The sequence below is a fragment of the Apus apus genome, chromosome 19 (genome assembly GCF_020740795.1).
Source record: "Apus apus isolate bApuApu2 chromosome 19, bApuApu2.pri.cur, whole genome shotgun sequence".
Lineage (NCBI taxonomy): Eukaryota > Metazoa > Chordata > Aves > Apodiformes > Apodidae > Apus > Apus apus.
In genome coordinates, this window is record NC_067300.1 from 6,995,358 (window position 1) to 7,019,742 (window position 24,385).

The following is a 24,385-nucleotide window of genomic DNA, read 5'->3' on the forward strand; positions in this document are numbered from 1 at the left end:
TAGCTGGATGAGTTTCAGAATGGGTGAAGGGTGGGAAGGTCTGATATATAGATATATAGATAGATAGAGATATATATATGTGTGTGTGTTTGAATATACACACACACTCACCTTTTTGTTGCTCAGACAGACTTGCAACACTAAGGTGATACATAAACATATAGTATAATAAAACTGCTGGCAGTTTTAAGCTTAAAGTAGTGTCTTTACAACAAGAAATCTGGAAATCCCATTTATGTGTGAAAAGGTTAGATTAGCCTCCTAGATTTGAGACAATGTAGAACTGAGAATTATCGTTGAAAAAATGAAAGAAATGTCCACTGAAAGCAAACATAATTTCATGTCTGACATGACTGTTGGCCTACAGTGTGTGCATTCCTTATCCTAGGCTCCAAGAGCTAGAAAAAGTGAAAGTACAGAGACCGCCTACATGAGAGGTGTTAATCACAGCATGTTGTGCCAGCAAAGATCAGAGGAAAAAATTAGCAAACCACATCCATTGTGAAAAGCATATTTATAGCTAAGGATGGTGTTGAAGATGGCAGCAAAAGAGGAATATTATTTTTTTATTTTTATAAAGGGTTTCAGGATTCATAAGTCAAGATTCTGAACGTGTTTCATTTGAGCAGTTTTTTGGACCCCAGAACTCTTAGGGCCAGCAGATGGGAAAAGGGGAATTTGAAGAAATAACTGTTGCCTTCAAGTGATGCTTTCAAGGCATTAATTACTGGCACGAGTCATTAACTGTGGCCAGTGTGGAACCATAATCCTAAACATTACAAACCCTGGCTACCAGTGCTTCAGTGGGAAACTGATAAATTCCAGTGTGGTTTTCTGAATGACAGTGGTTTTCAGTCATTCAGGTATCCTTGTGCATAGCTGCTTATTGTTAGCTTTATTCTTAGAAAGCAAGGACTGTGGTGACCACCTCTCTTCTCATGCTTAAGGAGGCTCACCTCTTTCAGCACTAGAGTGGCAGGGGAAAAAAAAAAATCATGCTGTGAGAAGTGTATTCCTGCAGGTCTTTTCATTCAGTTGATGAATCTTAAATCCCACAAACTTCTTATGACTAAAGAGGAGGGGGTTAAAACCTTGTAACTTCATGTGTCTGCTCACTGGATACCCGCAGTTCTAGCAGTTGGGTGTGTTTTGCTTTTTACTTGTGGCTAAATAATCTGTTTGATGGGGTTTCCCTGGTTCTCTTTCATTAAAAGGCAGATCGGGAGCGGCGCAGAGAAATTTCCTTACTAGATGACATTTCATCGCAATGTCCGATCGTTTGGGGCAAATAACCAAGGGAAAGGATGGGAAAAGCAAGTACTCGACTCTCAGCCTGTTTGATAAGTATAAAGGAAAGTCAATAGAAGCTATCAGAACTACAGGTAAGAAATGCCTTCAAAAAGCTCCTTTTGGTGACTTCCAAGAGCACTGTTGTGGAGCTAATTTGGGTTGTTGGCCCCGTGGGTAGGATGCCCAGTGAGAAGCAGCTGGGTTGCAGAGCTGCTTGTGTTGGTGTCTAAGCCTGTGTTTCATTAGGACTTCAAGGAGAATGTCTGCAGTTCTTTGGCTGCTCTTATTATAGAGAAATTAAGGCAAAACAACTGGGGGACTGTTGGCCCTTTTTTTTTTTTTTAAGCCTATGTCTGTGCTGCAAAGTGGTCAGGTTGGCCAGGGCCTTAGGCTGTGCCAAGACAGGCCAGTTAAGCTGACTGAAGAGCCTTAGGTTGGTTAGACCTTGTGTGAGGTGAGAGGCAAGGAATGAAGGCCTCTGATGTGGAGATGTGACCAAAAGTTGATGGTGGGGTCAAAATAAATTGAAACACTGCACTGGCTCTGCATTCATTGTAGAAGTAGAAAACCAAAGAAAACAAAATATCATCTTAATAAATGTGATCTGATGGGTAGTGCTGGAAAATCTAGACCTCAGGACTCCTGGGTTCAATTACCAGCCTGTCTGCTAAGAGGTGGACTTGAGTGGCCATTTCCCAGAGTTGTGAAAGGGCAATGCTGCTTCTCCTTGGTGACCTGAAAGAGAATCTGCACAGGTAGATAAAGGACTGTGGGCATTTTCTGTTAGGGAGGATCATTTCTCTCTCCATCCCACCATGTCAGGAGGCTGCCTGTTAGCCACCTGCCACACCAGGCAGCTGCTTCCCTTGTTCCTGGGGGAAATGACCTGTATGTTGACATAGCAACACTGGTGCTGCTTGTCATACAGTTCTGTTGGGACTGCACCCAGCCACAGTGTGCTAATTAAGGTTACTTAACTAGCAGGTTATAGCCCTCTGGGATCTGACATTGTTCATTTCTCACTAGTTATTCCTAGACATGGCTTACAGAGTCTTGGGAAAGTTGCTGCTGCCCGGCGCATGCCACCTCCTGCAAACTTGCCTAGCTTGAAGTCTGAGAACAAAGGAAACGACCCCAACATCATCATAGTACCGAAGGACGGTACAGGATGGGCAAACAAGCAGGATCAGCCAGACCAAAAGAGGTAGGTACAAGTGCCCTTTGCCAGGTGTTGTCAGGCAGCAGCAGTTGTGCATCGCTGTGCTGTGTGTTGGACCTGACAGTGGTCAGGTCTCTGTTGTCCATGCCATTGTAGAGCCAATGATAGCTTGATCTTTTAGCAGCTGCTCTATTGCCAGATTTGATTTTGTTATCTTGCCTCCCCTCCCCTTTGATCTCACCTCTGCTGTCTCTTCTCAGTTCCAGTGTGACGGCTGCACAGCTGCAGGAGTCGCTGCCGCAGCAGGGTTTGCAGAAATCTGTCTCCAATTTACAGAAGCCGACACAGTCAATCAGTCAGGAGGTAGGTGCAAGCAGCCTCCATGACTGCCACCCTGCCTCCCCTGCCCCCAGTCAGCCTGAGAGTTTTCTCTTAGTTGTCTTTGTTGCTTTGCACAAGTAGGAATCAGCAGGCTGTAATTTACAGAACAGGTCCTGTATAATCAATTCTTGTAGAATTTGTGACTCCAAGTTACTGTGTCCCAGGAATGCTGTGCTGCAGTTAAGAGTTTTGTGCATATTACCTCTCTACCTTTCCAGTGTGTTCAGAAAGAAAGTCTAGCTTCATCTAGAAAGAATGGCTGGAATGTGGGATGGCTGGTTAGCACTTCTAAACTATTTTACTTTGGGACTAATTCAAGAATCAAGTGTGGTGACAACAGATCCAGCTCTTGTTTCCAGCCTGATGAGACTTGATAAGAAGAGATCTGGTGATGTGAGAGAAGTAGTCAGTGTCAGGACCTGAAGAAGCTACTGGCAAGGAAGAAAGCTTCCCCAGAGAGTGTAGGGACCCTGGACCCTCTGTACTGCACATTTCACACTGATAGTTTAAAAAAAAAAATCCCAGCCTTTGAGGCTCAGGAAAATCCGGACAGGAGTTAATGTTTCGAAGAGGAGAAGAGTGGTTAAAGTATGAGAAAGTAGGGTAGCCTTCAAGCTGAGGTGTAGCATGGATCAAATCTAGACCATTAAGAGGGATCTTGATTAGAGGGAGGAAAGCAAGAGGAAATGTTTTGAGGAAATAGTTGGGGAGGATAAGTGAGGTGAGATGAGAGGCAGGGCAGAGAAGAGGGTTTTTGCTGTAGCATCGTAGTATACTGGAATGGGAAGCAGCTAACTTTTAGCTCCAGCAAGAAGCTGGTTAGACCTGTGGTATGTAGGGGCATCTGGGTGATGTAGACATCTGAACCATAGCAGGTGCCAGCCAGGAAATGAGAAGCAGTCCTGAAACTTCACTGATCTTTGGGCAATGGGGTTTTTTGTGTTTTGTTTTCAGAGTACAAATTCAGTGCCAGGTGGACCAAAGTCATGGGCACAGCTGAATGGAAAGCCAGCAGGACAAGAAGGTGGTGAGTATGATAAACAGAAATGGAGCTGTGATGTGCCTCCTTCTCCCAGACAGGCTTGAGGTGGGGTAGACTCCATGTCTTCCTGCCTTGCCTGTCTAGACTGGTGTGGAATGGGAGCCAGCTGTCGTGGTTACAGTACAGTGAGGCCATATGAGTGTTGTTTTCAATCTGTTCAGTATGTTGGCTGGAATGGTGCAACTGCATCTGTTCAGGTCTGCCAGGGAAACATTTGCTCCCCCACAAACATCTTTGATCAGCCCAGAGCAGTGTGTAATAAAGGTGCAGAAAACAGAGCGGAAGAGGGGAGGGATTGGTTTAGAAGAAGAAAGGAGAGTTGTCAGGAACTCTAAATGTAGGCATCTCCATGGCTAGTAGCATGGGAAGCTTCACCTAATTAGGTGGTCAGAAGTCAGGCTACAGCCTGATAACACTTGGGGAGGCTGTACATGTCATCCTTGGTCCAAGGGTGTTACTGTGTCAGTGGGTGGAAGTGGCACTGGAGCTATTGCAGGATACACTTGCTTGGACCTTGACTGAGGCCTCTCTAGTAAGTCTTCCTAAGTAACTGCTGCTAATGGCTTCTGCTTGACTGAGGATCTTGGAGCAGTGTTAACATAAATTGGGAGTTCAGTTGTCTTCAGATTAATCCATTTCCACACAGGAGGTGGTTTCCAGCTGCACTGAGAACTAGCATTAAAACTGCAGTGAGAATAACAACTCAGTTCCATTGGTTTAATGTGAACATTCACTCACAGAATGAGTGAAATTGCAGAGAGATTTGAAGGAATCGAGACAGCTGCAGATTGCAGAAATGCAGGGGACAAGATTATCTGAAATTAAATTAGTCCCTTAATGAGAGGCTGTTTCTCAAAGGCTAAATGTTAAAGCAGAGCCGTTTGCTTGCCTGAGGTTGGTGGCTGGTGCAAAGACTGTGTCTTCTTGGGTTAATTGGTACTTTTTTGAGACTGTTGCTGTGTGGACCTCCTGTACAGTCATTTTGAAATCTGATCATCTAATAATTTTTTATAGGTCTTTTGAAAACACATTCTAGGTCATACTTGTCAATATCAAGTTCTCAACCAAACAAAAGAGTTGCATGTGTGACTAAGAGCAGCTTAATTAGAAGATGAAAAAAAAAAAAAAGGTGCACCAAATGTCTATGGGTGTGATGCTGCTTAGGATTAGGGTGCAAATTGTCACTGCCTGCACATCAACAGTCATGTTGTGCAGCCTTGCCTGGGTGGGTGGAAATCTCATGTTGCCATTCTAGTTCAGGAGAATAATGCAGTAGAAATCGGAACTCTTGACACATCTCAGGTACTTGTGGTGTATTTGAGAAATGTCCTTCTTGTGTATTCTCATCTGTCCCAAGTATTTGAAGAAGTTTTGTACAGCAGTTGCAATATCTTCCCTGGAAAACTTCAGATGGGAGGTCTTGTGCAGTGTGCAAGTTGCAAAAAGTGAAAATTATTTAAAGAAGCCAGTGCTTCTTGACTCAGGGCAAGGAAGCATGAAGATAGATGGGACACTTTTGTCAGATCTTCAGTACTCGTTGCTGATACTTCTGACATGGTAATTCTGTAATGCCTGTTTTAAGAAGAGCAAGTAACACTAATAAACAGTTCTCAAAAAGGCAATTTTAAAAAATGTTTAGTAGTGCAATAATGCTGACAGTTTTCTTTTATTCGGTGTTGCCAGCAGGTTTAGGAGGTTTGCAGTGTTTTGTTTCAGTCACTGACAGATCTTTAAAGCGGACAGAACACTTGTTCTAGGGTGGCTGATGACTCGACAAGACAATTTGCCAATGACCAGAAACAAACCAGGGGCCTGATCTGGCCAGTGATCTGCATCTTAAAAATGCTGCAGCAGGGAGGAGAGTGGAGTAGAGCATAGAGCAGTCGGTCCTTATCTATGGTCTTTCACTGAGTATATTGCCAGAGATCTTAACAATAGACTTACAGGGTAGAGAGAGATCTGAGCAAAAAGAGTGAATAGAAATGTCAAATACTTGATAAGAGTGTGTCATCTCTTAAATGACCTGGCAGAATTTATATCTCTGTCCGGATTTTGTGCTTTTACAAAAAAACTGGAAGCTGAAAAAGTTCACTCTGACTTTGTTGAACATGAGAATTTAAATGAAGATCCCAAGTGAGGAGTGTGGGAGTGCTGGGTGAGGACATGTGTTGTCATGTTGGTGGCAGTGTCTGAGAGTGTTTTCAATGTGAGCAGAGGTGCTGGTATGATAGTAACTTGGGTTTAAATATGCTGAAGACCCAGATTCTCAGGGAATGTGTTTCCAGGCTGATCTCACGAGGGAATTGAAAGAATGGAAAAATCTCCTGAGTCCCACGCTTGTTTGTCTGACAGGTTCAAGGGCCTCAAGCCGACTGTTATCCTTCTCTCCCGAGGAATTTCCGACGCTGAAAGCAGCTGGTGTGCAGGACAAGGCTGGCAAAGAAAAGGGCGCCTTAGATCCGTCGTATGGGCCAGGACCAAGCCTCCGCCCCCAGAGTAAGTGAAGGGTTGTGTCCTTCTGCTTTATCCCAGTTCATAACACCACGGACTGTGCTTTGGGCAAGGGGATGTCAGATATTCCATCCTTACATTTCCTTTTATGTTTTTATGAACTTGTATGTGTCAAGCTGCTCAGCAAATGACCACAGGGTGACATGTAGTGCTGATGGTCACTGGCTGAGCCCTGTGGTCCAGACAGCCAAGTGTGGGCTGTCATCTGCTACATTATTTAATCAAAGTTGCTGTGTGATGTTGCAAAGCAGGCCCCTTCCCCCTAGGGAAGTGAAATTGGTGGTGTAATGTGGCTTCTTTCTGAGTGTTTGTGCATGATCTAATGGGCCTTAGTTCTGCAGGGCAAGGACTGTGGAGGTGGGGTGCAGAGTTGGTTGGAATTTAGGCTTCTTGACAAATAAGGACACCACTGGTGTCCAAATTTCTTAGTAATGGCTGATGCTGCTAGTCTCTAAGGATAATAAATACAGTTGGAATTTTTCCTTGTTCCCTGATGTTTTTCTACATGCTTAGTGTAATTAGGGCTTGACCAGAGTATTTGAGTTTCAAGACTTCCTGGCAGAGTGACCGACTGCGCTTACGAATGTTAACATCAGGATGACCTCCTTTTGCAGATGTCACCAGTTGGAGGGAGGGCGGTGGGAGGAACATCACCTCTGCCACATCTCTGACCGCCTCCCCTGCTGAGCTGGGCAGCAAGACCTCCAGCACCGGAGACGGAGCCCCCTCCTCCGGGAGCGCCAGCGATTCCAAGGAGCCGTCTCTCCGCCCAGCTCAGCCTGTCCGCAAAGGGGCTTCACAGTTCATGGGAAATGTCTACCAGCCACCTACATACCATGACATGCTACCTGCTTTTGTAAGTTGCCCTTTCCCTACAGCTGGGGCATGTCATTGCTTCTTATCATGTGTGTGTGTGGGTTGAAGAAGTCAGCTGAGATACCTCTTCTCTGAACTTTCAGTTCCCAGGGCTTTCTCAGGGCCCCTTCTCCTGATCTGTTTTTAGTTTCCCCTGTTGCGCATTTACCCTTTTGAGCTAGAATGTGCTCAGCCCAAGCAAAAGTTGCTACTTGCTCTCCAGAGCTGGGGAAGGTAACCATTAGCTCGTGCCCTGTTAGGCATCCAGATGAGGAATGTTTGTTTTGCCTTGGCACGGATGCACCTACCGTGCTTGTGTTGTAACATAATCTGGGTAAGCCTTCCTGGGCAAGGAGAGAAAACAGACTATCCTGCTTTGCCTCCTTCCAGATGTGTCCACAACAGCCATCTGAGACCCCTGCATCGCTGGACCGAGGGTCTTTCCCTGTTCCTCAGCTTCGGCTTGAGCCCCGAGTACCTTTCAGACAATACCAGATGAACGACCAGGATGGGTAAGGCTGCCATGACTGTTCCACTGGAGAGGCAGGTTTAGGCAGTGACATGAGCCTTTATGCAAGAATTTGGGCCAAGGATCCAGTCATGTGGGTGAAGCTGCAGGCAGTCACAGGGAAACCAAATTTTTATCCAAAGCAGCAGTACTTTGCTGCAGCTGCAGCAGCATCTGAAGTGCTGCAGGACTGTAGGCACTGTGTGTCTGAAGAGCAGGTGGATGTCAGAAGTAGTTGTGTGTGATCCTGGACTGGAAGGATTGCAGCTCTCATCTGAAAGCCCTAGGGTGTGGGCACCAGGTTAGACAAGAGAAAGAAACTTTGCTGGACAGGGAGAGAAACTTGGAGCCCTCCCATATGAGTGCCTGGTAGAAATGACAGATTTCACTCTTACAAACTCAGCTGTACGGGTTTTTTTTGTTGTTGTTTGTGTTTGGTTTTTTTTTACTGTTTGCTTTTTCTAACCATTTCTTTGCATTCTTCTGTAGAAAAGAGAACAGGCTTGGCCTGGCTCGCCCAACACGACCACTCCGGCAGCAAATGGAGAGAGCACCTCGACCCACCATCATCAATGCAGAGAACCTGAAGGGGCTGGATGAACTAGACAATGATGCAGATGATGGATGGGCAGGTAAAGTACTTCCATTCTCCAGCTTCAGGAAACAGCTTAAGAGCTGAAGCAAACTACTTGCTCCTCCCCGAAGCATGCCATAGCCGGGATATTCTGGTGACTGTTTCACTGCCACAGAAGGAAAGAGCAGAAGCTAAGAGTGGTCTGTGTAGTTGGGAAATTGCTGTTGGTGTAAATGATGACACAATGGATCCTTCTGATCCTTCCATCAAACTGTACTCAGGGAACTGGATCTGAAGACTCCTAAGAGCTGAAAACACCAAACAGCAGGAGTTAGGAGGATGGCTGCTGGGAAGAAGAGTTAGTCCTGGCTTTTCAGTCGTGGCATTCAGTACCCAGCTACACAGTCTAGCTTGGTGGTTGTCTCCTCATGTGCTGCCCCCATCCCCCTACTGCTTGCTGCTCCTTTTCTGGGACCACCCCAGCTGTTCAGCAGTGTAGGTCCACACTCCCTGCATAATTTCTTGTACCTATGGTGGACATTTGGCTTTCAAAGCAGTTTATGCCAAGCCTGTGCATTCTCTGGTTTAGTGCCAGAGAGGGCATAAGCTTTATCATGAGAGGGGACCTGTTTCTTTCCTCTCACATAGACCTTTTCCAATCCTGCTTTTGTAGGCATTCATGATGAAGTGGATTACTCTGAGAAACTAAAGTTCAGTGAAGATGAGGAGGAGGAAGAAACTCTTAAAGATGGACGACAGAAGTGGTGAGCAGTAGTGCTATTTGCACCTCCAGTTGCCTTTGGCACTTGGTAAGAATGTGCTTTTTGAGGCAAATAGCAAATTAATAGCAAAACTGTTGATATGACAGGAACAGCTGGGATCCCAGAAGGCAGCGACAGTTGTCCCTGAGCTCTGCAGACAGTGCAGATGCAAAACACACCTCGGAGGAAGGGAAGAACTGGAGCGAATCAGTTGGCTTGTCCCGGTCAGCCCGGAAAGTGCAGGATTCACAGCAGCCTCCAAAGAAGCTGAATGGCTGGAGCTCTGCATCTGAATATCAGGTTGGTTGTGTGAGTGGACTTGTGCTGCTGGATGCAACACATCTCTTGTCCTTACAAGGCCAGTTTGATGTTTTATTGAAAATGGAATGCTGATTAATTTCTCAAGTCTTAGTTTACATCCAGCTGGAGCAAAATCCATCTGCATAGCATTCCTGCTAGAGAAAAGAAATAGAAGCTGGTTCAGACCAGTGGGATTGTCAGACAGAAAACTGAGCCATTGAGGCACAGAGGAGTAACTCTCCCTGTGAAAAGGGGGGTTTTGTGTATGAGGATAGAGGGGAGGGAGTCAGGAGGGGATTTTCTCAGCTTAGAGTGCAAATCTTATGCAAGAGATGTTTGGGTCTTGCTTATTGAGAAATGCTTTTCCTTCGACAGAAGCCCGCACTGGGGAGTGTTCTCAGACAGCAGTCTGCTGAGGATAAAGAAGAAAAGGTGCCACTGAGACAGAAGTTTGTGCACTCTGAGATCTCTGAGGCTGTCGAGAGAGCCAGGAAGCGACGGGAGGAGGAGGAGCGGCGAGCCAGGGAGGAACGTCTGGCAGCCTGTGCTGCAAAGCTGAAGCAACTTGATCAGAAATGCAAACTGGCTCAGAAGAGTGGGGAATCCCAGAAACACACAGAGAATGAAGACCCGCGACCTCCAAGCACAGAGAAGAATGCTGTGCAAGAGAATGGTCATGCTCTCCGTAGAGGTAAAAAGACATTGCTCGCCTCATGTCATATAAACTGCTTTTTTTGCTATTGTACCTGAAGTGTGGGGGCTTTCCAGGGAGTGAGAGTTCAGAGGCACTTCAGTGGCACTCAGAGTCAGCTGCTTCATGTGTTCTGCAGAGTGTTTTGGATTGGTGGTGAAGGGCCATTTAAAATACAAAAAAAAATAATTCTATTAAAACAAGTGCAAACTTCTTGGGTTGCCTTTGTGTTCAGTCAGCTGTGTTAGCAGAGGCTTTGTTGGAGTGAGCCTCTTGATCTCGTGATTGGATGATGATACTAAGAAAGTGCTTATGGGCCACAGATGAGAAAAGCTGTTATCGGTAGGTGCTGGCAAGTTTAAGGAGTAACAGGGAAAATGGAGTTTTTCCTCAGTTCTTAAGCAGAAGGTTGATGGCAGAGAGGGATCACTAAAATAAGATGGACAAAGCCCTCTAGAGCAGTCAAGGCAAATCAGGGAGGTGGTGTGTGAGGTGGCTATATATGATGATAATGAAGTTAACCATGTAATGCAGTCAGGACATGCTTACATGTTGTGGTGTGGTCTTGCACTCACAAGCCCTGTCATGAGCAGGGCTCTTCAAGGCTTATTTTCTTCTCTGCAGCAACCCCTGAGTTTCACACACAGGATGTCTCTGGCTGTCCAGAAGAGGAGGCTCCTGCCCCAGCAGCAGCAGCAGCCCAAAGCAGCAGTGAGGAAGAGCTCAGAGAAGCTCCCTCTCCAGCACAGGAATTCAACAAATACCAGAAGTCTCTTCCCCCACGGTTCCAGAGGCAGCAACAGCAGCAGCAACAGGTAATAGGTGTGACACTCCCACCTCTCTTCCTTTGGAGCCCCACCAAACCGTTGTGTTTTCTTGGTTCTCAACACAGTCAAATGACCAACTGTCTTTGGGCTGAACATGAGAGTTGTGAAGCGGCAGACTTCTTGTTCTGCCTCCTGCCTTTGCAGAGGGGTGGTCCTCTGTATCTGCTCTCAATTTCTACCTACATAGCTTTGTTTCTGTGAAACTCTTTCAAATCAGTATTCTCTTTGCACCATGAATGTGTTTGGTCTTAATTTTGTCATTTTTGTTCCACTGAAAACTCTCTTCTGGGGCTCTTGAGAGACCAGCCTGAACTGCTTTATGTGCCTTGCGTCTTGGCTGGCCTTACAGAACTGTATGTGCCACGTGTGCTGTTCCAGCTCCTCATCCAGATGCAGTGAGCCTCCTTGGAGCGGCACAGTCAAAGCAGGGGACAAAATATCCAGGCTTGAGATAATGCAGAGTTAATTGCCATTCTTCATAGAATAACCACTTGAAATGTGATACAATCAATGCTGCTGCAAACCTTAGTGAAGAGCTTACATTTGGCTTTTCCTTGGAAGCTCGGTAATTGCTCTTTAATGGATGTTCCCCTGTGCTTGTTACTGGGCAGTTGACATTTTCATGATTCAGATGTACAGCAGCAAATGCTGCTAAAGTTCCTCTTTAGAAGAGATGCTCTTAAACTAAAAATAATTGGATGTCCTTGCTGTCATGCAAATAATACCCCAGGTCATTGCTACTGAAAGAACATTAACATTTTATTTTATTTTCTCTTGTCCTCTGAGTCATTAGTATGTATGAAGCAGTTTGTATTTTGGCTGGCACGTATTGCTACTTTGGTAGCAGTGGTTCCATGAAAAGAACAAAATAAAAAACAGTGTTGGTATCATTAATGAAATATTTTCTCCAAGGTACTGAAGCACTAGATAACTCAGATATAATCTTTGCATTTTCTGAGTTTGTCCCTTGCTGTAATGATGTGTCAGGTTCAGATTTAAGGGTGTCTCTCTTGCTCTGCAGTAAGGGATTGGCTTTTTTTTTAAAACAGTGTTATACACTGCAACTGTTTATTAAGTTTAGTAAGAAAAAACAGTGGAAAGTTTGACAGGTAAATGGATGTATTTAATGTTAATTGGAGCTGTTTACCTTTAGAAAGCTTCCTTTGGTACACAAATAAAGGTTCTTCTTGGACCTTTAGCAGAAGTTAAATGTCAAATCAGATTAAGATCATGACAGTCTTCAGCTAAAGGAAGGTGGACTGGCCATGTGAGAAACAAACCAAAGGTGTTGGCCTCATTTCTGCGAGATGCACAGGAAATACTATAAAATATTATGAGCTCTCTTAATTAAGCCTAGGATGTTCTTATCTAATCTGTTCAGCTAACATGAGTAGAAGTAATATGTATGCACACTAAATTATTTGTAATTGCATTTCCTCCAAAGAGCAACATCTTCTGAAGTACTTGGTTGCAATTAGGAAACTGTGTTGGACAGAAAGCTGTCCTGTATCTCATGGAAGTGTTGATCCCTTGCATTGAGCTGTGGGGCATGGGCTGTAGTACAGTGAGACTCTGCCTGCAAGATATTCTGGCTGTTCTGGGTATTAGGAGAATAACATACTGCCATGTTCCCAGCTGATAGTGAATTGCCCTAATCTGCTCTACCCGTCTATCTGATGTATTTTTGAGTCTCTAACACATGGAATGTGTTTTCTTTTGGCTGGTCAGTTTGCAAGTGTGATTCCTGGCCCCTTAACTGTTCCATGTCAAACAAGCCATCCCTCTTCCCTGCAGGAGCAGCTGTACAAGATGCAGCACTGGCAGCAGCAGCAAGTCTATCCTCCCCCATCCCATTCCCATCCCCAACGGACGTTCTACCCACCACACCCCCAGATGCTTGGCTTTGATCCTCGCTGGATGATGATGCCCTCTTATATGGACCCTCGCATGGCCCCGAGTCGCACCCCTGTGGATTTCTACCCTTCAGCCCTTCACCCTTCAGGTAAGGTGTTTTCAGTGTTTCTCTCTATCATGGCAGTTGAGTTGGTCCATATCTGGAAATCTGCTCACCCATCATACCTCTGCCCTGGCTGTCTGTGATTGACCTTCTCTAGAGATGAGAAGGACCTGGGTGCAATGAGAGCTGGGGAGGGAACAGAGGAGGTTGGGAGGGAGGACACCTGCCTGTCCTTCCCCTGCACTGCAGTGGGAGATGTAGCAGTATTGGAACATTAGTGGGTGTGAAAGCAGATCCTTGCCCCTTGGAGGAAAAAGGTCAGTTTGGAAGTTAACTCTAATAATATGAAATTTTAATAGACCCTCTTCAAGAAATGGGATGGAGAGGGCCTGTAGTTCCTGAGCTGGGTGCTCCTTGCACCTTCCTACTTTGTTACTGATCATCAGGATGTAGAATTCTCTTGAGTTTGTGGTTTGTTTCACACACCTGGTGAGTTCCAAGCCAGTGATGGTATGAGGTGTTCTGTGCAAGGTGGGCTGTGTGTCACCTTCTGTATCACTCCAGGTGTATTTCCCAGCTGTGTCCTTCCTAAGCACAGCCTCCCCTCTACCAGAAGGGTTTACATGGTTGCAGTCACCTGCTGCTCTGGAAGGAAGGGGAGTCAGGCTAGCTGTGGATTGTTAATTCCTCATGGCTATGAGGCCATAGTGTTAATGGTATGAACTCTTGTCATGACCAGGAATTATGAAGCCCATGATTCAGCAGGACTCCATCGTTGGGAGCAGCTGTCGGTCTGAAGATCAGAACTGTCAGGCAGGGCAGGTGGAAAGGAAAACTGCTCCCTTGGACCCTGTGCCAGTGTGGGGCCAGGAGAGCTACACATCTCTGCAGAGCAAAGGGTACTCCCTGTCACATCAAAAACAGGCTGACAACATGACCATGGAGGGGCTGCATGCCAGGTGAGTGCAGGATTCCTCTCTCCTTATGCGTGCTGTGATGGGAGGTACGGCCTTAAGTTGTTATGTACTGAAAAGCAGGTGTAGAGTTGCCCTAAAAAGTATCTCTGAATAGGCCAAGGTACTGACCTTGTAGCAGCCTTGCACTGTTGAGTGTTTGTCATGGAGGTCTTCACAGGGGCTTTCCAGCTGATGCCAGTTGAAGCTGACCAGCTTGGAGCCTGTTCAGTAGGACGGTACGTGGTTAGGTACAGAAAATAGTGAGTCAGAATTTCTGATACCTACCAGTTTGTCTCCTATTCTCTAGGACTCTCTGAAAGCAGTTCCTTGTTTTTAGATCTCCATGTGTTGGAGGCAGACTCTCCCTTTATTTTTTTAAGTTTGCAGCCCATCATAGAAGCTGCTTTCTTTATAATCCCTTGATTTGAGGGCTTTTGGAGACGTGCTCTGTGTTAGCTGACTTTCTTTTTGTTGTTTGTTTCCTTCTCAGGAATGACAGTTGCTCTGCTTCTCCTGGAAGGCCAGAGAGTCTGAGCACCCAGCGAGATCTCTTTGAGGAGAGAGGGGAGGAGTACTTGAATGCTTTTGACAAGAAGGCCCAATCAGACTTTGACAGCTGCCTGTCTTCTCAGAGGATAGGCCAAGATCTCTTGTTTAAGCATCAGGACACTGTGCAGGAAACCTGTCCTTCGGCCAACCGCCATGCAAGCTTGAGATGTTCGCCCCTGCAGCCTGACTTTATCCAAGCAGAGAAGAAGCCTGAATATAATGGCTGGGATATCAACCATCACCAGAAACCCACAGAGGCTGCAGCAGAGGCTGCTGAAGAAGTGCCCAGGGATGAGCAGTCATTCAGTGCTGACCCATGGAAGAAAGAAGGAGCTAATACCAAACAGCCCGCGGAAGAAACAACGGAGTGGGCTGTAGAGAACCGGAACACCAGTGGTCAGCACCAGGAGCAGATGGGGAGGACACGGCGATCAGGCCCGATTAAAAAACCAGTCCTGAAAGCCCTCAAGGTGGAGGAGAAGGAGAAGGAGTTGGAGAAGGTTAAACTGGAGGGAGAGGACACCTCGCGCCTGCTGAAGGAGAAGGCGGCTGTTCAGAAAGCAGAAAATGAGTCAGATGATTCCACAGCCTTACTGAACTCCACTCGTTATCTGCTGGATGACAAAGGTTCTTCCCAAGCCAGCCTTGCCCGAGAGGCTGAGAAATCCCACGAGGAAGAAGAGGAAGAGGAGGAGGAAGAGAAACCAGAAAGAACCTGGGAGAACAAGCAATCCAGAGAGCCTGGTGACCTCCCGCCCACAAAAAGAAACAACTGGATCTTCATTGACGAGGAACAAGCCTTTGGTGGGAGAGGTCAAGGGCGTGGACGAGGAAGAGGCTTTAGGGAGTTCACTTTCAGAGGTCGAGGCACCGTTGTGGGCAGCCGGGGAGTCTATAATAACCAGCGGAGCAGCCGGGGACGAGGGCTTCGGGAGTTCAACCAGCCAGAGGACTTCCCCAGAGGCAAGCCCAGGCGCCGGATTGCAAGTGAGACACACAGTGAAGGCTCAGAATATGAGGAGCTCCCCAAGCGTCGCCGGCAGAGGGGCTCAGAAAACGGCAACGAGGGTTCTGTGCTGGACAGGGAGGACGGTGATTTGAAGAAGGGAGACTTCAAAGAGTCTTGGAGGTCCAACAAAATCTACTCAGATGATCACAGTAGTCTGGATCCTAAGATGAGGGCTCCGAGAGCTTTTGGGAGATCACTGCCACCAAGGCTGAGCAACTCTGGCTATGGGCGAAGGGGTTTCCTGGGCAAAGAGCCCACCCAGTGGCAAGGCAGAAGTGGGGGAGCAGGGTGGCAGGAGTACAGCCACACTTCTCCATCTGACACTTTTGGGAGCAGGCAGCAGTCTGACAGGGATTACATTCAGGATTCTTACAAACATGTGGATTCCTTTTCCAGCCGGGTTTTTGATGAGAATCATCTGGATGACAAGAGGCACTTTTTCCAGGAGGATTACTCAGTGGATCAGGAGAACATAGAGAACAGGCCCTTCAGGAGGCGGCGTCCCCCCCGCCAAGACAAGCCCCCACGGTTCAGGCGCCTCAGGCAAGAGAGGGAATCAGTTGGCCAGTGGAATCCTGAGGAGGGAGGCCCCAATCTGCTGCCCAGCCAGTGGCCTGGAAGACCCAAGCTGACCACCACGGAGAAGAGCAACATCTCGGGCAGGCGGTCTCCTGAGCTGTCCTACCAGAACTCATCAGACCATGCCAATGAGGAGTGGGAGACAGCATCTGAGAGCAGTGACTTCAGCGAGCGGCGGGAGAGGCGAGACGGTGTTTCAGAGAGCGAGGGCCAGCTGGAGAGTGGCCTGGGGAGCAGCAGCTTGGGAGAGAAGAGGGAGCTGGCAAAGAGGAGCTTCTCCAGCCAGAGGCCTCTTGTGGACAGGCAGAGCCGCAAGGCTGAGCCAGCAGGGTTTGCAGAGCAGACTGTCCGGACTGGTGTAGGAGCAGCTTCCAGATACGAGAGCCAGCAGAATGGGACACTGATGAAAAGCAAAAGGTAAAGCTGCATTCTGATGTGCAGTTGACTGTCATCTGTTACCTTGATAAGGGAGGAGTGGAGAAGGGCTGGACGGTGGAACAGCTGTTGGCTGTTCCTTTCCATCTCGTGCAGACTTCCCCAGTAACTTCCTTGTAATAGGCTTTGTGCTCAGAATTTAACTCCTGCTGCAGCTGAGCAAAGGCTAGGGAAGAATGTGATAGGATTAGAAACCTGCAAGGAGATTATAGCCTGTATGTTTTCTTCTTATACTCATCTTCTAGTGACAAATTTTAATTCCTTTCTCTTTTTTTCCTTGTAGGTCTACAGAAGAAGGAGGGGGCCTTGGCAACACCAGTGGTGGGAGCAGCCACTCTATTTACAGCTTGGATAGGGCTTCCCATGCCAACTCAGAGAGTGCTGAGGGGCCAGGTAAAAAGCCAGAGAAGGAGCCCAAATCTGCAGCACAAAGATCAAGCGAGAAGGGAGAGGCCTTGTCACAGTTTGAACTGAGTTACGGAAGTGAGTGTCTTAATGTGTTTCTGTGAAGGGATAACACATTGTGGCTGACTTCAAGCCAGGCTGATTCAGTCCAGTGTAATGTTAAATATCAGGTTAGATTGCATTTGATTTATTTACACAAACAATAAGTGTCAGTGTGTCTGAGTAGGAAAAACACAGAAGACAAAAGATGGGTTTAAATTTAACCCCAAACTTTCAGCCATACCTGGCAGTCTCTCTCATGTTTCTTCTATAGAAAATTTTGGTTTAGGGAGAATATTTCTAAGATGTTATATTTCAAGCCCAAAATAACTTATCTAGTGTGAAAGAAGTTGAAGGGGCATTCCAGAGTGGGGAATTTGAGTCTGAGCTCATGACAGGGAGGTAAGAGATGAGTGTCTCTGAAGCAATTTGCATTAGGCCATAACTCGGCTTTTTGCTGTTCGTGGAACTGAAGTTTTGCATCCAGAGGTGATGGCTGTGTTTTTAAAGTACCTGTGCCTGCTTTGGCCTTGCTAATATTTTGAAAGGTGTGGCTTGTTTCAACTGGTACTGCACCTAAAGTTACCCGAGTTACTTCATGGCTCACAGTTCCAAGCTCTCCCAACTGGAACATGCTTATCTTGAGGCAGAGAGCAAAGCCCTGCAGGATGAAATGATTGGTAGATACCAATAGACTTAGTTTTGGCTTAGTTTTCAAAGATTAGCTGCAGTGCTGCTGGCTGAGCTTGTTTTCCTGTAGCATAGATTCCACTTGGAAGGCACTCTTTACATTAGTGCACTTCAAAAGTTTTATCTGCTTACAGGCATGAACAATTTCTTCCCTGTCTGTGCTTTGTTCAGGTTCCATCATCGACAATCGGGTGTCAAATACAGTGGAAGAGAATGAAGTTGGATCCATGACAGGTGAAGGCTTCATTGAGGTTCTTACTAAAAAGCAGCGTCGTTTGCTGGAAGAGGAGCGAAGGAAGAAGGAACAGGCTGCTCAGGTGAGGAGTGGGAGGCAGAAACATGCATTGTTTGGACTGCAGTCACGGGGATGGGACCCCAAAAAGTGTTTGGATGAGCAGAAAAGTGTAGAGTTGGCTAAAGTAGGTCCTGAGTAATATCTAGGAGGGGGACATTTGTCTAAATATGCTGAAAGACTACAAATTCTGAGGGGATTGGGGAATATTTTGACATGATAGGAGACTTAATGAAAACTCCTGGACTAAATGCAAATGAAAAGCATTGTTGGGAAATCCTTACTGACAAGGTCTTCTGGTAGGTTCAGAGAGTCTAACAAGCAAAGTTATAAAAGCCTGGTTGCTTGACATCTTTAAAATTAAGCTGAAGACAATGTATGAATGTGCAGTGGGAAAGGTCTTGCAGTTGCACAGATGTGCTTCTGTCTCTTATCGGATCTTGGCTCTGTGAAAGAGCCATCTCTCTCTTTTGAAATTATTAATCTTGCTTTAGTCGGAGTAAAGGAGAGGACTTAAGCAGAGCAAGTCTTTTGTAGTGTTAATTTTGCTTTGATTTATATCCTGTCCCCTCACTTTCCCAAATTAAAAAAAAAAATGCTGTTGAAGGTAGCTTTTTTCACTGCCTTGTTAGACTGGGGTAACCTCCTGTTAGCCACTGGGCCCATTTAAAAAAAGGTGGGTGGGGAGAGTCAGAATGTTTTTGTATAGTTCTGTTACATGAGCTGGGGGCTTTTCATGCTGCAGCATTTAGAAACCCAGGGTTTGGACTTGCCAGGAGCAGGCTGTGTTAGCCCAGTGCAGTGGCAGGTCTTACGGCCTGTCCTTTCCTCTCCCAGGCACCAGCTAAGGCCCGTGTCCTGCAGTCCCGCATTCCTCCTCGGTTTGCTAAGAAGCAGAACAGCTTGTGCTTGGAGCAGAGTGATGTAACGGTGTCTGGAAACAGCCTGGGCACAGAGATCTGGGAGAGCAACAGCCCAGGTGAGTTTGGGTCTGCCTGTTCTGGAGTGTTTCACATTGCTGAGGAATCCAGTGGTGTGCGCAGGAAGGACAGGGTGTCTGTGCTTAAGAGGAGACAACCTTCTCTTGTCTGGTGCTGGAAGTGGGAGGGGAGCTAGCAGACATCTGGAGTAGCATCTGTTCAGAGCTGTACTGTTTAACCAGCCTCCTGTTGTTGACCATGTCAGTCTCCTATTTCTTGGATCTTGTAACACCAAGAGCCTGCCTAGCATTTTCTAGCCTGTTGGGCTGGATCTGCTTCAGTGTTTGCTTACTTTGCCTTCCTCTGTTTTATCATGCTCTAGCCTTGAACAGCTAGTGCCTCCCTTGTTTCTGTCTCTGCTCTTTGTTGTTTTCATGTACCTTAAGAAATCTCTTCCATTTTCTCTGCCTTTGCTCTCTGTGCTGTCATGTCTCAAATGAATGGGCAGCACTACGTTTCTGAGGTAGTGAAAATATCCTGTCTCATGTCTAGAAATGGAAAGTTACTGTTATCTTGTATGGTGTACAAGGTGTGCTCAGTTGTTTCAGGCAGCTGAACCCTCCCCTCTGTTCTCTTCCAGCTCTCTCCGTTCAGTCTCCTGGCAGTGATTCCTGGAGCAAGCCTGTAAATACCTTTAATGGTACTGAATCTAGTGCCACTGAGGTAAGTGGCACCCACTGTGCCCATAAGAAATTATGTGTATAAAATATTAACGTAGGTGGCTTATGCTTCTCATTGCCTCCATCTGTGCTTAGTGACTCTCAGCTCTGCTCGTGCCATTGAAAACTCTTTCTTTGCATTTCTTATTTGAGCTTGATGCTGCTCAAACCTTGTCCTAGAGGAGGGCCAAGCACTGCTTGGTGTTACATGTGGGGATAAATCTGGAGTAACTGTCTGAGAGAGCTATTCCAGGGTTATGCTCCTAACTGAACACAGAGTAGATGGTGTGGAATCCCATAGGTCATGTCTGTGCCTCATGCCTGTGTGCCGTGTGTAGCTGTAGCCTTAATGCAGGGAGGGCTTCACCTCTGGAGACCAGAGTTCAAATCTGGTTTGGGTCACAAGTGAAATGAGTTTGGCAATCTCAGCCTAGTTGCTCTGTGGGCCACTTTTTCCTTTTCCAAAGCCGTGGTCTGGTTGGTGCATCAGTTAACCTGTCTCAGGGTTGTGTAGAGCTGAAGCAGCAGCCAAGGGGTGCTGCAGATCAGGCCCAACTCCTTTGCAGTTAACCAAGAATGTGGTTTGAAAAGGAGACATGATCTCGCTGTTTTCTGGGAATTTTTTTGATATTTTTTTTTTCATATATATTTTTGATATTTTTTTTTTTCTCCTCCTTTGTGGAGCTGGGTCAGAGTCCGGGGCTTTAACACATTTCGTGCTTTGCATAGCAGGGATTTAAAGGCAGCCAGGGGGATAGTGGCATTGACTTGAGCGCGGAGTCTCGGGAATCCTCCGCTACCTCCTCTCAGCGCAGTTCTCCATATGGCACCCTCAAACCAGAGGAGATGAATGGGGCTGGCCTGGTGGACCCAAAGCCTGACTGCCAGAAGGAGCAAGTGCAGAAGCAATCTGATAAAAAGGTAATCTGGATTTGCAGCCAAGCCAGAGCACGTAGTGAGAGACCTTGTCAAGTGGTTGTGTTGTTCTTGATAGCATTTTTAAGGCTTGAGATTGGGTTATTCAGTCTTTGTGTCTCAGCCTCTCTGCTTTCCTGTTAAGGATTCAGATCAAGGCTCAGGACAGAACAAGGAACACAAGCCTGGACCAATCGGCAACGAACGCTCCTTGAAAAACAGAAAGGGTTCGGAGGGAACGGAACGGCTGGAAGGGAATATTCCCCCTGTTAATGGGGTGGAAATTCACGTGGATTCTGTACTTCCTGTGCCACCCATTGAATTTGGAGTAAATCCTAAAGTGAGGATTGAATTTAATTTTATCTTCTTGGTGATTTGAGCTTGTTGAGATATGAAAGGTGATTTGAGGCAGAAGGATTATTTCGAGGAAGCTTCCAGCTGTAGATTTGCCTTTAGATTTCATTACTGACACAAACCAGGTACTCAAAACGTCTTGGCAAACAAGTAATATCCTCTTGGAAATGTTGTCCCAAGGACCAGCTGGGGTGGTAACAGAGGTGAGGGACAAAATTATGGCCATCTAAGCCTTTGTGTGCCTCTGGGGTTTGCCTGCTGCTGAGTGCTGAGAAGTGTATTTCTGTTCTTCTCCAGCAAGGCTTACTGGAGGACAATCTTTAGTTTCTAGTGTCATGATTCAGGCTAAAGTCATTAACCATGAGAAGCAGTTGGGTGGCCCTTGGACCTGGATTTGAGTTTTCGCTGTTTTGCTTTTTCAGGACTCTGACTTCAGCTTGCCACCTGGTTCTGTCTCTGGCACTGCAGCTAACCCTGTCACCAAATTACAGGATGCCTTGGCCAGTAATGTAAGTATTTCTTTTTTCTCTTGGCATTGATTCATTGGATTTACTCCTTAGTTACACCTCAGATGCTTCCAAAGAAAGCAAACACTTCTTTGCAGTTGACTTCGCACATCGTGCTTAGGCAACACATGTGGCTCAAATCTGTAGTTGAAATCTGCCCTCAAGGGGCCGGGGTAGAATGAGCATCACTAGCTCAGAAGTGAGCAACTCCATTATCACTGTGACCCATGTAAGGTAAGAGGTGTTGCAGATCTCTGAGATCACCAGTCTCTTCCCCTGAGACCCAAGAGTGCTGGTAATGGACATGATGCAGAGAGTGGCTTTTTTAGGCTTGGATGGCCAGCTTCCTTGGCAGGTCTCATCTGCCACAGCAAGGCAGAAAGCTGTAACTTTTGAGTCAGGCCCTTTTGGGAGGTTTCCTAGCTTGTTCCAGCCATCTGGGTATTTATTCTATGTGATTATGAGTGAGCACACTGAAACCCCAGCTTGTAGCTCAGCTGGGACCAGCAACGTGAGAAACTCCCAGAGCTTCTTTTGAAATGTCTTCAAATTTTTAGGCAGAATTATTTTGTAGGTTTGTCTTTAAGGGTGCTTTTGTTTTTTTTTTCAGAAATGCTTTTTCAGAAACAGGTTTTGTCTGAGGTAGATTCCAAAGATGAGGCAGGAGGGGGAACTATCCTACAAACTGAAGTTACTGGGTCAAATTGATACTGAAGTGGAAGCTGGTGTAACTTGCCACGGAGCGTGTCATAACACATCACCCAAGCTTCCTTTATTCCAGCAGCAGAATGGATCACAGTTGAATGTGATACTTAACTCCTGCAGTACCATTGGGGATTGAATCCTTTGAGGTGTAGTTTCTAGAGCTGCCAGCTGAGGCTCTTGTCAGCTCATGACATTCTTGTAAGAGTTGATGAAGTATTTTGACTGTTTGGAATCTCCCCTCAGGCAGGGTTAACGCAGTCCATTCCCATCTTGCGGAGAGATCATCACCTCCAGCGCTGCATTGGCCTGAACCCAATGTCCTTCCCCACTGCAGACCTTACTCTTAAGGTAAGCAAGCTGGCATGTGTGTGTGTCCTAGGTGTGGACACTGTGTGTCTGTGGTTAGAGTAGTGAGGGTGTGTCTTGTTAGGTACTGCTAAGTTTTTAATTAGCTTGGGTAAAAGTTGTCCATATGTGCTGTTCAGCATGGGTGGAAGGGTGTGTGTTTCATCAGTCCTGGATGCTAAAAGCCATGCCAGTGTAGAGCAAGAGCAACAGAGCTTTCCTGCTATTTCAGTAGCTGGGTATGGTGGCTGGTCAGGGATCCTAGGTGTCTGGTGGTTTGAAGAGGAGGAAAAAAAATGACACAAACGCAGACCCAAACATACAAAAAAACCCCCCCAAAATAACCCAAAACAAAAACCATGACCCCAAACTCAGAAAGCTCAGCAAACGTCAAGGGGGTTGAGTGCTTGTCCATTGGAAATGGATGTAAAACCTCTTGACCTGAGACCTTCCAGCCTTCCACTGTGACTAGACTAGATTGAATTTGAACTAATAGGTCATAGATGAGCAAGTATTGTCCTCCCCAGTTGAACTGTCTGTAGTTATTGTCCTTCGTTTCCATAGATGGAGTCTGCTCGTAAAGCTTGGGAAAACTCTCCTAGTTTGCCAGAACAGAACTCTCCAGGAGGTGCAGGCTCAGGCATCCAGCCTCCTTCCAGTGTTGGAGCTTCCAATGGTGTCAGCTACAGCTCTTTTGGTGGAGTTTCTATGCCTCCTATGCCTGTTGCGTCCGTAGCACCTTCTGCATCAATTCCAGGTACCTGCAAACTGCAGCAGCAGTGTTTGCATTGTCTGGTTGGTATCTAGGAATCCTCCTCTGATTTTAACAGATAAGAGCAAGTAACTGGCTGGCCTGTAGTTAACAGATCATTAACAGCAATTCAGGCAAGACAGAAAGAGGGACTCTCTCTCCACTTGAGTGTGACTGATACAAATTTAGCAGAAGGAAGGACTTACCCTGTGTAGCACCAAGTCTCTGTGATGTCTCAATAGATCCTGCTTACCCTTCACTGTGCGCTCAGTAGAATAGAAGGGAAGTGAAGAAACCTGTGGCTGAGAGACTTCAACAGTTCCAGTATCAGTATCAACCCACTCTTCTGCTCATTTTGCTACTGAAGGTCCCAGGTTCTAAACACCTTATGCTCTTTGTATGTAAAAACAACTTGCCTTACAGCTTGCAGAGCTCTGGGCAGTGGGAAGGTGTTGCTGCCCTTGAATTAGACTCAGTCATGCCAAATAGTGTGTATAATTAGGGTGAGCATCTGGAAAAAGGAAATATACTTAAGTTCTCTGACTCCTGGTCACTCCTTTGGGACCTTTCATGCCTGCACTATCCTTCTCATGCCTCAGGTCAAGAGTAGGATGGAATATGCTGGGCAGAAGTGATAGTGAGTGGGCCACTGTAGGTACACTGTTACTAGCTTCTATTTGGAAAACAGATTGTTCCAACAAGTCAGGTTGTTTCCTTCCCCACTCAGCCTAAATTTGCTTGTAAATCCTGCAGTTCAGATCTGCACAGAAGTGCCATAGTGCTTTGTAATTGGTGCCACCCTTGGGGTGATTGTGGCTTTTAGATCTCTTGTGTGAAGGTCACCAACACCATGTTTGCTCTTTCTGTCCCTCCTATCTGCAAAGATGAGATGGTTGCAGAGCAGGTTTCTGGCATTTAGGAATGGTTTGGAGTGGAGTTCACCAATTCCCAAACTGTTAGTGTCTCTTGACTTTTTTTGTGGAGGTGGGAAACCTCTTACAGAAAGGTGTAATGAATTTTCAGTAAGCCTGCTGCTGTAAGTGGGCTGCTGGCTTTGGTGTGTGGGCTTATGAGTTCTACAGGCTCTTCTAAATGAGTACTGTGTGTTGATTTTCTGTGAGGTGGGAAATAGTCTTGACCTGCAGTTCTGTACAGTGTGCTGTGCTTGTATCTCCCCTCTACCTTGAATTCACAGCCTGTATTTCTGCTGTTTAGGTAACCATATCCCACCCCTGTACCTGGACGGCCACGTGTTTGCGAGTCAGCCCCGCCTGGTCCCTCAGACGATACCTCAGCAGCAAAGCTACCAACAGGTAAGGGAGAAAAACAGCTACCTATAGTGGTTTCTCAAGGAGTTTCC

General features: G+C 46.4%; 1 protein-coding gene and 1 non-coding gene across 11 annotated transcripts in view; both read left to right on the plus strand.

Annotated features, from left to right (window-relative positions):
• PRRC2B (proline rich coiled-coil 2B) overlaps positions 1-24,385 on the plus strand; it is a 46,675-nt gene that overhangs the window by 11,876 nt on the left and 10,414 nt on the right. For 4 of the 10 annotated variants that reach the window (XM_051636381.1, XM_051636379.1, XM_051636384.1 and 1 more), the window contains exons 2-26: positions 1,215-1,382; positions 2,317-2,494; positions 2,710-2,812; positions 3,785-3,857; positions 6,225-6,368; positions 6,998-7,239; positions 7,629-7,750; positions 8,236-8,378; positions 8,994-9,084; positions 9,189-9,381; positions 9,757-10,072; positions 10,697-10,887; positions 12,694-12,901; positions 13,596-13,815; positions 14,303-16,366; positions 16,668-16,867; positions 17,690-17,835; positions 18,648-18,789; positions 19,371-19,453; positions 20,179-20,370; positions 20,510-20,704; positions 21,141-21,227; positions 22,173-22,277; positions 22,839-23,031; positions 24,241-24,338. In XM_051636381.1, coding sequence (XP_051492341.1) covers positions 1,268-1,382; positions 2,317-2,494; positions 2,710-2,812; positions 3,785-3,857; positions 6,225-6,368; positions 6,998-7,239; positions 7,629-7,750; positions 8,236-8,378; positions 8,994-9,084; positions 9,189-9,381; positions 9,757-10,072; positions 10,697-10,887; positions 12,694-12,901; positions 13,596-13,815; positions 14,303-16,366; positions 16,668-16,867; positions 17,690-17,835; positions 18,648-18,789; positions 19,371-19,453; positions 20,179-20,370; positions 20,510-20,704; positions 21,141-21,227; positions 22,173-22,277; positions 22,839-23,031; positions 24,241-24,338 — 5,844 coding nt within the window. In that variant the 5' untranslated portion in view covers positions 1,215-1,267. The remainder of the gene's footprint in view (positions 1-1,214; positions 1,383-2,316; positions 2,495-2,709; positions 2,813-3,784; positions 3,858-6,224; positions 6,369-6,997; positions 7,240-7,628; positions 7,751-8,235; positions 8,379-8,993; positions 9,085-9,188; positions 9,382-9,756; positions 10,073-10,696; positions 10,888-12,693; positions 12,902-13,595; positions 13,816-14,302; positions 16,367-16,667; positions 16,868-17,689; positions 17,836-18,647; positions 18,790-19,370; positions 19,454-20,178; positions 20,371-20,509; positions 20,705-21,140; positions 21,228-22,172; positions 22,278-22,838; positions 23,032-24,240; positions 24,339-24,385) is intronic. The other 6 variants (XM_051636383.1, XM_051636385.1, XM_051636386.1 and 3 more) reach the window with 5 other exon arrangements.
• LOC127392744 (small nucleolar RNA SNORD62) lies at positions 23,248-23,335 on the plus strand. The gene has a single exon (XR_007891331.1). It is a non-coding gene; the product is annotated as a small nucleolar RNA SNORD62 (small nucleolar RNA).